General features: G+C 35.7%; 1 protein-coding gene across 1 annotated transcript in view; it reads left to right on the forward strand.

Moving 5' to 3' along the window:
• Window positions 1-12,718, forward strand: part of Bulli (regulator of MON1-CCZ1 complex protein bulli) — a 66,454-nt gene that overhangs the window by 39,465 nt on the left and 14,271 nt on the right. Inside the window, exons 9-11 of the mRNA XM_081739532.1 lie at window positions 995-1,300; window positions 3,508-3,647; window positions 11,899-12,053. Of these exons, the coding sequence (XP_081595658.1) occupies window positions 995-1,300; window positions 3,508-3,647; window positions 11,899-12,053 (601 nt within the window). The remainder of the gene's footprint in view (window positions 1-994; window positions 1,301-3,507; window positions 3,648-11,898; window positions 12,054-12,718) is intronic.

Consider the following 12,718-nt stretch of genomic DNA (forward strand, 5'->3'; position numbering starts at 1 on the left):
TTCATAAGGATAAGCGTACGAAACGAAACCAAATTATATATTTCTACTTGCCTGAATGCCTATTGTTTTATAAAGAAGCCAATGTTGCTTAAATATATTTATAGCAATTGGCAAAATTTATCAACTGCCTACACAGCTTCCAACATCAGCTTGAATTTGACTTTGTTTTAATTTTATTGAATGATATCTACATACCAAATTTGTAAATTAATACCTCAGTTTTATCGTAGTGATTATGGTACGTTGACCTTAAAATTTTATATACAAATACATTTAAAGTAATAACAAGATTTTCCCAATGGCTAAGGCTGGAGTTTCCCGATTCATATGTAATTCTGTATAATGTTTTTACTTGTGTAACTGTTTATCTTTTTGTCCTTCTGAAATGACTCTTGACAATTATATTAACAAGTAGGCCTATATAAAGATCAGTACAACGTATTTTTATCAGGCGGCAATCACATTTGTGACCAATTAGTCCCGGTTTCGTGTCCAAATGGACAATTTTTCTTGGATGAAGCCGAAAAGCGGTTTGGATTTCGCTTTAAGCTTATGTCACCCCTTCCAGCATAACCTTGTTGTTGCATTAGAGCACCAAGGCGAAACAAACTAATTTGTGTCCATATCTAATATAAATACATAGAATAAATTATTTAAACTAAAAATACCTGGTTTAAACAAAAAAAAACCGGGTTTAAACCAAAAAAACCCTGTTTTTTTTTTGGTTTTTCAATAAAAACCATGGTTTTTGCCAACCCCGCACGTGCCTTACAGAAACAACAGGGTTCCTCAAATAAATGTTGTTATGCAATACAAAATTTGATATAACCTACTTTAGTATTTATTTATTTATTTTTCAATGTTCCGTCTAGTGTTTTCTGAAGAAAAGTTTAAAGAAACCATAACTCAGCTTGGTGTATAAGGAATTTACTGTAGTTCTGCAGCGTAGAAGTTTTAATAAAAGTAGCTTCTCATAGCCTTTATCTTTTTCCAGATGGCGATTCCAGCGTCTGGTTTGACGCCACCGAAACCTGGAGTGGTAGTTCCTAAAGCCCAAGTAGTGATAGACCAGTCGGATATGTATACTAACGTATTCTCCCAGTTTGCTGATATGAAAGACACAAGTGGGAAATTCGTAATAGCTGTTCTTATTGAATATATTCGGTCTTTGACAGATTTTCAAATTCCAGTTCAGCACTACCTGTACGAATTAGTGATAAATGCACTAGTACATCATAAAATGTATTATCAACTTCATCAGTTCCTACAGTATCACGTTGTGTGTGATTCTAAACCATTGGTAAGTAATTTTAGTTTTTGTTAAAGGTCGTATTTATTTAGTGTTTAATTACTGTGTTGTAAATTTTTCACCCTTATCACGTAGACGATTTAGTAGTGTGCAGTGCCAATATAAAGGCATAGAGAAAGTCGTATTGAGTAAGATTTAATGTGGGTAGTATGAATAGTAATTATGTATGTTTAAAAGTGAATGTAGATTATGAAACCTTGTAGCTTACTTCCAAGACAAAACGTCTTGTCTTTTTCTCAGACCTGGTAATTGTAGTAGACTCCATCGTGTCCATAAAATTTCTGTTTTTGTTTGTTTGTTTGTATGTTTGTTTCCTCCTAGTTTCTTCATTTCACTTAATCTTCCACCATCATCTATTGTCTGTCATCTTTAGCTATTGTCATTTCGTGAAATCTTTTTTTCTTTCCTTAACCATAGGTTGATAGGCAACATGGAAATTTTAAAACTTTTCTCTCCCTTGGGAGAGCTGTTTTATACTTTGATAAAGTCTCTTCTTCGTAACTGCATCTATATATTATAACCTTGGTCTTCCTCTTCCTTGTTCTCCTTCTACATTTCCCTCTTGTCAACACGGTACACCAATCGGAGTGCCGAATAAGATGACCAGGCATGCTATTTCTTCTTTTTCCTGTTATCTTCATGACCTGTCGTCCTTCATTAGTTTCCTTTAATATGTCTTCATTCCTTTTCCTTTCGATCCTAATATGCGCCAACGCCACATTTCAAATGCTTCCAGCTTGGATATTTCAGCTTTTCTCAGTGTCCACGTCTCTAATCCGTAAAGCGCCATTTCCATACCAGAGTCTTAATAAATCGTCTATGAACGTCCAATGCCACATTTCTTGATGTTAGCAGTCCTCTTTTCTTATTGAATGCTTGTTTAGCCTGGGCTGTTCTTGAACTTACCGTACGTCTTTTCCGTTTCTTCCGGCCGGGGAAATGAAATGAAATCTGTTAGTTTTACGTCCTACGGTTATGCCGCCTAGGCTGAAAGAGACTGTGATGATGAGAAATGAATGAATTAGTGGAATGAAGAAAGTGGGAGGAAACGGAAGAACTCCGAGAACCCCCCACACGGTGTTTGTCCACCACAAAGTTCATTTGGCGCGAACTGGGATCAAACCAAGGACTCCATGCACCAGAGGTGATCGCTCAACCACTGAGCCACCGCGACACCCTTCCGTCTGAGGACATTAGACTTCCTAAATAGGGGAACGTCTTGATGTCTTCGATTTTCTCTCTCTCTCTAGCCATATGTTTTCCCCTTCCTTTCCTGCTCTTGTGCACTTCATCACTTTGATTTTTTTCTTATTTATCTTCATTTCGCATGTTTCTTCTAGTTGGTTGTTCAAGTTTGAAAGTGCTTCCTGTAAGTCCTTTTCGTTCTCCGCTATTAGTGCTATGTCATTAACAAACCTTATTATGCTGAAAACCTGGCCGTTTACTTTTACGCCTTTCTCTCTCTCTCTCTCTCTCTCTCTCTCTCTCTCTCTCTCTCTCTTTTTTTTTTTTTTTTTTTTTAATCAAAGAATTCTTTCATAGCCTCTTCTATATAGACGTTGAATAGGAGAGGTGAAAGTCCACATCCTTGCTTTACTCCTTTACTTATTCTTGCTTCCTTCTGATCTCTCCCTATAACATTTGTCTGGTTCCTGTAAATTGGTATATTATTCTTTTGTCTCTGTAATGCACCTTCAGATTCTTCAATGCTCTGAACATGATATTCCAATCTACATTGTCAAAAGCCTTTTCTGTATCTACAAATGCTTTCACAATTGATTTGTTTATTCTGATGTGCTGTTCCATGATCAACCGTAGACTCAGTATTGCTTCCCTTGTTCCCTTTCTTCTAAATCCAAACTAGTCCTTCGATAGCCGTTCTTCAATTTTCCCTTCCATTCGATATGCGATAATTTTGCACTGTATTTTTGATGCATGAGAAATCAAACTTAACGTTCTGTGTTCTTCACATTTCCGTACGCCTTTTCTTTTCGGGATAGTGATCAATATGTTTCTCTCACATAGGGAAATAGGGAAATTCAAAACATTTATGAATTCTTTGTTATGCATCTCTGTAACTTTAGAATTTTCTTTTTAGATACATATGTCCCTAAAATTTTGCACAAGCCAATTTATATTCGGGGCTGAATATCAAGTAGTTTCAAGTATTATTTTTGTCTTTCTTTCTTCCAATATAGGCATGTCTACTTTTGTCGTTAGAAAATTTGTATCCAGCGGCTCACCAGTTGGCATTAGATATGCTGAAGAGATTGTCAACAGCGAATGAGGAAATCATAGAAGTTCTTCTGTCAAAGCAACAAATATTACCAGCGTTAAGGTATTTCTACTTTTTGACTCTTAATATATTTTCTGATAAATTCTGATATTTATATTGTTTTACTGGTGCTGCATTAATTACTACTAGGAAGCAGGGTCGTACTTAATATTTTTTTCTGCCCCGGGTTATTATAAAAATGACGCTCCCTCCCCCCCTCCCAGAAATCAATGAATAGCAGTGTAGAAAATTTGAAACACTGGTCGATCATGATAGTAAAACTGATAAGATATGTGAAGCACACGACTGATACAATGAATCGAAAAAAAACTTGATTTTCGAATTCTGTTTGAGCAAGTTGCTTTTCGGTCAGAGTTTGGATGCAAAATGGCAGATTTCCTGACCAACTCCTAGATCAAAGTTTTCTGAAGCTGAAGATAGGCAACAAACACGTCACGAGTCTTATCTTTCCCTTTTCTTTTTCGGGGGGAGGGAGAAAGAGAGAATTAAGTATAGGAAATAAATTCGTCTTAAGAAAGAACATGTTATTTTTAATGCATTCCGAATAGTAAAAAGTGTGTCTTTTAAGTATATTATTGTTGTATCGGAAATTCACATATTTGCCATTCCTTTTATTGATTTTCACTGCATTTGAGAATTTCTCAGAATGTGAAGCGAAGAGCGAAATTAACACAATACATGACAGACCCAGTATTGTTTAACCACGCAAGTGAGGTGAGGTAAAAGAGAGTGAATCAAGCTGTACTACTGGATCCGAATTCGAAGTTAGACATGGACTCAAAAGTTCTTCACAAGTTCGCCTGTCAGCAGTATCTGCTGCTACTTTTCGTACAGAAATCTCAGACAGATCAGCACCTGCAGCTCTTCAGAATGTCAGTTCGGAAGACGCCGCTTGAAATAATAGATAAATCGAAAATTCGTCGGAAGAAGGAAAAAAAAACTAGCGTATGATTTGATGAAAGACAGTGGTACGAAACTTGGACTTCTCTGTCTTTATTTCGATGGACGGAAAGAAGACAGAGAAACAAATTCGACAGAAGAGAGATACAAGAAGAGCACTATACATTACTGGAAGAACCCGGCTCAAAATATCTCTGACATGTTACGCTTTCAAAACGTGCAGATAAAGTAATGAAAGTAATCTCCAGTTTTTTTTTTTTTTTTTTTTTTTTTTTCATTTAAGTTGAACAGACACTTCACAACTACTTGCATTGGGATGCGATGAAACTAATGTGAATACAGTTAAATTTAGTGGAGTAATGGCATGTAAAACTATCACTCCAGTTCGTTTAGATATAATTGGTATATTTCAAGTTTATACCAAGTCTTTTAATACACTATAAGGAATTACATACCTTAAGAAAAGAACTGAATTTTAAAATCAATATATTTTAATTATATTTATTTATTACCACCTCTTGAAATTATACATTCGTATATAATGGCGTCCTAGCGCCTCGATATCTTAAAATCATCATCATCTTCTTCTTCTTTGCCTTTTTCATCGCTACCAGTAGCAAAAACATATATCGTTGTACATGTGTGGAGAAAATGTTGGGAAAGGAGTTGCAGAGGATCGTGTGGCTTCTTCTTATGAACAAATTTCATCTCTGCCATCTTGATGTGGTATCTACTGGCCCAACGATACTATTTGGTCCATTTGGAAAAAGACTGACTGCCTGTGAAGAATTGCCTGTGGTTTCTTCTTAACTGATTGAAGTCTAATAGGCCGAAACAAAGACTAATTTCAACGATTTGAATACCTACTAAGCAATTGTCGATCTGTCTCTAGTGACACACGTTCGCTGCATCTATCAAAGAAAACCTCTGGACTAATTGTAATAATCTCGTTGCTTAATAACTTCGTCATGATAATTATCTTTACGTAAGTATCCTTGGACTTAAAGATGTTACGTTGGCTGGTTCAGTACATGGTTCGAATCTACGCTCCCGTATGCTTCGAAATTAAGTTACACTCATCATGCTGTGTCGGAACCCGACATTTATGGAAAATCGTTGAAAGTTTTCCACTCCTTCGTACTTACTAATGGATTCTCTCATCCTAAAAAATCTTCTTTCAGCCATGATAATGGACAAAAGTAACGGCATTCTGTCGACAACAGAAAAGACGAAGCTCACGGGAGTTCACTGTTTTCAAAATCAACTTTACATCAATCGATTACTACAACATAATCGATTGGACAACTTCCATCCGGATAACAGAACTATCGCTGACTAAGTCGATAACAACGGGTCAGCGTGAGGAAAACATCAAGAATGCAGTGTATAACATTACTTAATTTCCGTACTATATACTCAAGCCGTTGAGAGGATTGTACGTATAGTAACGGAGGCTTCGAAAGCTGTTAATGGGCCCGAGAGAAGAGGTGGTTACATCCGGGCAATATTGGCCTTTCGTTGGCATATGCCAGTATTTGAAACAAAGCATGATTATGTCATGTGGAGACGAACAAGAATGAATAACAACGGGTTAGGGTAGGTGGGAAAAACTCTAGTTGTAGCCACTTTTTTGGGTTGAATCCCGAGTATTACAGGGTGAATCCGAAATCAGCTAAGAGCTGCAAGAACGATCAGAACAGGAGTCACTAAACAATTTTTGTTTTATGAATTTAGAAAGGTGTGGAGGAAAAAAATATACCACTAATAAAGAAGGTTGTTTAAAACGGTGTACGACAGAAAAAGAAAAATTTACGCAAAGCTTCATTTTTACATGTAATGTTTGAGCCTTCGTCCTTCTCGACGCAAAAGTCAGTAAGAAGAGATACAATTTTTAACATTAAAAATATTAAAACTTACGAGCTCTACCTTAAAAATAGTTTTCTCGGTATTAATATATGGTACACTCAAGTCCAAAATTATTGTCGTATGTCTATAAATATGTTGTTCTAGGAATATAGTTTGATAACGAATTCGCCCGGTATTTATTATAATATTAGTATGTGTATAATCGGCAAAGACATGTATGTGGCAAATTTCATGTCAAAGGAGCAGTAAATAAGAACAATAAAACGAAAATAAAACTTTCTTGTCCATTTAGCAACATTTTGTTTTACTCATTCTAATTTTCGTGTTTATAATTCTTTTCCTATAAAATTTACCACAAATATACATTTCCCGATTATATACATAGTATCAGTATTAAAAGTACCCTGCAAAATCATTATCCAATTATATTCTTACTAGAAGACAGTTATAGATATGCGACAATAATTTTGGACATGAGTGTGCATTACAAACGAAAAAAAGAAAGAAAGAAAAAGAAATAGGAGCGAAAATGCGGCCCATGACGTTTTTGTTGCTTACCTTCAGCCGCTGAAAATTTTGATCTTCTTGAGGCAGGGAAAGTTGACCAAAAAATGTGCTACTTTGCATACACACAACTCTAACCCAGTAAGAACTTTTCCGCAACTTGCTGAAACAAAATTCGATTTCTTTTTTTTTCGTCCCACCCTAGTGGATAATAATACACACTCGAACGAAACAGTCATAAATTTGCGCTGGCGGATAGGTGATAAACTTTGAAAACTGTTGGTAATTGTGGAAGTTAATCATTAGTGGAAAGGTTTTGAAATTACAATAAATGAATACGGTGTCAACAATGGACAAAGAGAAGGAATGAATATTAGTTCATAACTAAAATATTAATTACGTCTTTGTAGCCAAACAGGTTTGTGTTACTTGGATATTTACAAATGTTAAAATCCTGTGTCGTATTCATATACACATGCGTAATAATTCCCGGAACAAGAGTATGAAGACAGAAAAAGAAAAACTGATCCGAGAAAATTTGCGCCCTCGGACCGTAGGACATGTTGACCAATGTGTAAATACGGCCCTGCTCGTGTGTCATGATTTTCAGCGGATTTCCATTTTGCCTCCAACTTGTCTTTATTCCTTAAATATTTTAATTGTAATTCGTTCATTCGTGGGGAATGACGGAAACTTCATAACAAGGAAGTGCATAATTTATACCGTTTACCAAACATTGTTAGGATCATCTAGTCTAGGAGGCTCAGGTGAGCAGGTCATGTAGCCAGAATGGAAGAAAGTAGGAACATTTTCAAAGTTTTAGCTGGAAATCCAATCGGAAAACGACCATTAGGAGGACTTAGGCGCAGATGGGAGGACATTATTAAGATGGATCTCGCAGAAATAGGAATACAAAGTAGAAACTGGATCCAGTTGGCTAAGGACAGATATCATTGGAAAGCTTTTATGAATGTGGCATTTAACCTCCGAGTTTCATAGACCATAGAGCTTGTTAGTTATAATTCATTTATTATTCGTCTCCAGGACATAGACATAGGACGTTAAGCTAACAAGGAACATTATGCAATTAGAGAACCACGAAATTGCTTCAAATGATATTGTATGCATATGAAAATACTAGAGATAGTGGTGATATTGTAGCTCTAGAACCGAAATAGGAGCTACCAAGAGAATTCAATACAATAATGATATTATTATGTACGCTACATTTTGTCAAGCAGTTGTTTAGCTGAGGCAGAGTAGAGGGAAGACAGGTAAGGCAACAAACTATAACTAGAGATTACTTGTTATCTTTTGTGTGTATGTGTTAGAAATGGCTCATGGGACATCAGATTATACACGATGTTGGACGTTACGACACATATTTCCTGTTTTAAACTACTGCATGACATTAGAAACAAATTTTAAACTACTTGGACCTAATGTTTCTCCAGCATCGACCATTGTCTCACTTTCTGGTGTAAATTCGAGCTGTCCTTTTCTGTGTGCATGTCTTAATAGTTGACGAATTCCAATTTTATTCCAAAGGTACTCTTTCAAGCTTTAGCTTTACGTTTGTTAGAATTTCGCACTAAAATCCTGGCATCTTTTTTTGTTACATTCCTAAATGAATGAAGTAAAAAGTGAAAACGCTCTGACACGCTCCCAGTTTCCGTGAATTTATCATACAGACATTTAATAGGTGATTTATTCGAAGATACTTTCCCGAGATGTGCCTCTACACATAGCGTGCTGCGGTGATTTCGTAACTAAAATTCCATATCTAGTCTTCCAAAATGAAAATATTTCGTCCAATGTTTATACCATGCTGCTGTGGGACTGTGGTATAAGCACCTTGCTTCAGTTATGACCACCTGTTACCTGCAGCAAAAACCAGAAAAGCGAAAAGGTTAAATATTTGCTCCATCAGTTGCATGGCTTTATGATCACTTTATATACTCTAAAGTTCATTCAACGAACCTTCTGATCCTGATGTAAACATTGCAGAATTGTATTACTCCGCCAGTCATCGGATGATTGGCTATTGTTCAGCGCTTCTTTCGAGAAGCACGTGCTTGTACCCTGTCGATGTTTTACTTGTTCCCCGCATGTGGCCATATTGCTAACCGTGATTCACGATAAAGTTGGGTCAAAACCACTTTCAATGCATGCATATTCTCTTTTGTTGCATTAATTCAATTTAGTTCTTAGATAAAATGTTGTTTCTGTTGTCTAATTCTAAGGAATTCTGGTAATGAGCCTTATAAGCAAGGACTATTATCTTATGCCGCATGGGTGTTCTAAGGCTCTCTAAGCAATAAAATCAAACAATCACCACGTGTATTTGTTTACATGAGGTACTGAACGTTCCTTGAATAAACTTTAGTGAGGGAGCTATTCTCAGTAGTACAGAGCGTTCACATCCGCAAGCTCTGATATTTAACTCTGAACTGTTACTATACATTATTATCTTTCTTGTGGACGAACAGTTTGCTTATATTTTTTCCGGGGCGTTTCGATATACTGTACTTAAAAGTATAAATTCTACCAATTAATTTATCATTCTCATTTTCATCGTGAAATAGTAAACTATGAATTTTATTTTAGACCTCAAATTATCCATATGTATGAGAAATCCTATAAGATAGCTTGTCTGCAGATACTAAGTATCAGCAAAAAATGGCAAGAGAAACCGAGAAATCGTGTGTAGATATGAATTCAGCTTCAAAATATAGGGTACCGCACGGAAACGGGAAATTTTAAATCTAGAATTAGCAACACTGTATGGCCGACATTTAATTTGGGACCGATAAGACATTATTGAGAAGACTTTGCCATTTAGTAATAATGGATTATTGAAATTGTGCGGAACGTATGTTCGTTGTGAAAGCATTCGATAAGAACGGTGACATTCTATAGCCTCCGAGATCCTCTGAAATCAGTGTGTGAGATTTCTGTCTGTGGCAAATATATGGGGACATCTAATAATAATAATAATAATAATAATAATAATAATAATAATAATAATAATAATAATAATAATAAAGTACAACAAAATACGTCCAGCAAACATCGTAGGGTTAAAGAAGGACTCGTTGGCGTTCTTCAAGACGTAATAAACTGAGCATTCCAGCGAATTTCCAAAACATATTGGGCCATATGTAGAGTCGTTCTGACGCTTGATTAGTGAAATACTAAAGAAATCGATTAACATATGTTTCCTACAGTAGTCAGGCCTTTAGTATGACGCTAATCATATGTGAAAACCAGGTTGCGGATTCAGGACGGACTTCTGGAGGGGGGGGGGGGTGGATTGTAATACTGCTACTTAGAGCTACTTTTAAACCTCCAAACTCTGGGATGGGTTTTATTTATATATAAAATAAGAAAGTTTCCTATTCTTGGGGGAAGGGGGCGATTGCTCCGACCGCCCCCCCCCCTGGATTCGCCCCTGGTCAAAACGACACTGCATAAGGCGCATTGTGTCTGCCGAGATAAGACACATCTGTTTGATTCCATTTTCAAGAAATAAAGTGACATATAAGTGCCGTAAGTAATGTCATTGTTAATAGCATACTCTCTACTTGCATCTAAATCATTAAATGCATTCTTTCCTTTGTTTATTAGTACATTTTACGTCAATTAAAATTTTCCTGTTTTTCTGCCTCACCCTGTATAAGATCTGCCTCTTTCTTGCCTTTATCCCTTTCTTAAATCTCGAAGTGCTAAATCTATATTTTTGGCTTCAATATTGAACAACTTTGGTTCGAAAGTCCATTATAGTTTCACGATGTGAAAGAAACTCACTTCGTTCAGTTTTATTCGTTATAATTACGTAAAGAATGTAAAAGAAAAGGAAATAAGATAGAAGAGGTACAGGATGAAAAATGGTGAAATGATGGAACGGAAAAAGGAAATTTTGAAGTATTTCGCAGAGTATTTTTCATTTTGAGTGGTTCTCTGAGAACAAAATCATTTTACCATTTTTTTTTTTTTTTTTAATGAGGTTTGTAACGTCGTGTATCGATAGATGCTCTACAACTATCTAATTGTGAAAGTACGTGTCGTAACAGTATGAATGGTATATTGTCAACGACTTACGCAGTAAGTTCCACTTGGAGGGGATTACTGTAGGAGTAGTAGAGTGATGCAAGGATCTGTGCTTCGATTTCAGGCCATATGAGTTTATGATGGGCTTATGTCGTGTTTTTATCGGGATTCTCCCATTTTCTCCAACATTTTTCTTATTCCACCAATTATTACATAATAATTTACTTCCCCTAATCGTCTTTCTACGGGTGTTGGGTAAAAAGTGCTTTACGTGTTACAAGTAGCAATTTGTTTTGAGAGAGATAGAAGAAGAAGCACAGTTTTTGAACATTCATAATTGTGGTAAAGAGTTGGTTTAAATTTGAGTTCTATCGTGCCTGTTGAATAATAAATAAGTTTTAATGTAGGGAATCGCTAATGTGAATAATACATTAAGGATTTGATGACAAATAACGATAGGAAATAATCGTAGGGCATTAAACTAATTTTTATTTGATTTCGTTATTCACGTTTTCGAGGTCTTGTTTGCTAGAACACGGATAAAAATGTCTACTTCTGAATCGAACGAACCTCTTAGAAGCAGTACTTGCAACTTCAGTACTATTTTCGTAAACAGAACATCATCTCTTTTGCCGTTACTTCAGAATAAAGTAAATCAGTTAAACTGCAGAAATCCACATATAATTTGAAGCGAAAGACGGGTTGCATTGTGGCCTTTCAGGTTTATTAATAACGGGTGGTAACACTAAATGGTGTTTCCACTTGCGTACATTCCCACTTCCGTACATATCAAAATCTTTCCCAGTTCCGTACATATGCCAGATGCAATGAAATGTCATGATTTGAAATAATAATAATAATAATAATAATAATAATAATAATAATAATAATAATAATAATAATAATTGTGCTATCTAGTATGTATAGTGCTTCATTATTTATTAATACATGTTTGTTTATTAATGTCGAATAGGTTTGTGAGAAACAGTGCGTCTGTAGATCAAGTATCAGCAAGGAAGTTCCTAGAAGCCGCCAAAAACACAGGAGACTCTGTTGTGTTCTACTCAGTGTATAAGTTCTTTGAACAAAGGAATATCAGACTTAGAGGAAATGCCGCATTTGTCAAAGGTATGAATAAGCATGAACGTTTAATTATTATCTACACTATGTTGCACGCAAGATCTTGGCCCTCTGCATACTATAGATTAAATTCGTTCTTAATTAAAAGCTCTAATTCTTTACTTGTCTTTATATATGCAGCAAAGATTTGATAGTACATTGTAAAAAATGAGGTTTTGAAACAACACAAAATGACTACCACTTTAGCGTGTTACTTGTGTGTTAATTCAGCACCAAACACATCGCCTTCTGAGCATATCAGAAATAACTAGTTATTACCTGAGAGAATTTGCATTGGTATTTATCATTTAATATGAGCAAAGCTTTGCGAAATATCTTTGGCACTTATGCCAAGTAACGAATAATGTTCTATGTTTTCTGTAATCGGTCTCAATAACATTGTCGTAAACTTGTGAATCGTCTGACAACAGTTACATAGGCAACAGTTCTGCCATCTTATGTTCATATATGCTAAGACACAAGAATAACAGATAAAGAAAACAGATGGAAGCACAGCTATCTGTGTAACTGTTGTCAGATGATTCACAGGTTTACAACAATATTATTGTGGCCGATTACAGAAAATATAGAATGTTATTAGTTACTTGCCATAAATGCGAAATATGTTTCGCAAAACTGCTCATACCAAGCAATAAAAAAACAATGCAAATACT

Source organism: Thermobia domestica, chromosome 2 (genome assembly GCF_964235325.1).
Source record: "Thermobia domestica chromosome 2, izTheDome1.hap1.1, whole genome shotgun sequence".
Classification (NCBI taxonomy): domain Eukaryota; kingdom Metazoa; phylum Arthropoda; class Insecta; order Zygentoma; family Lepismatidae; genus Thermobia; species Thermobia domestica.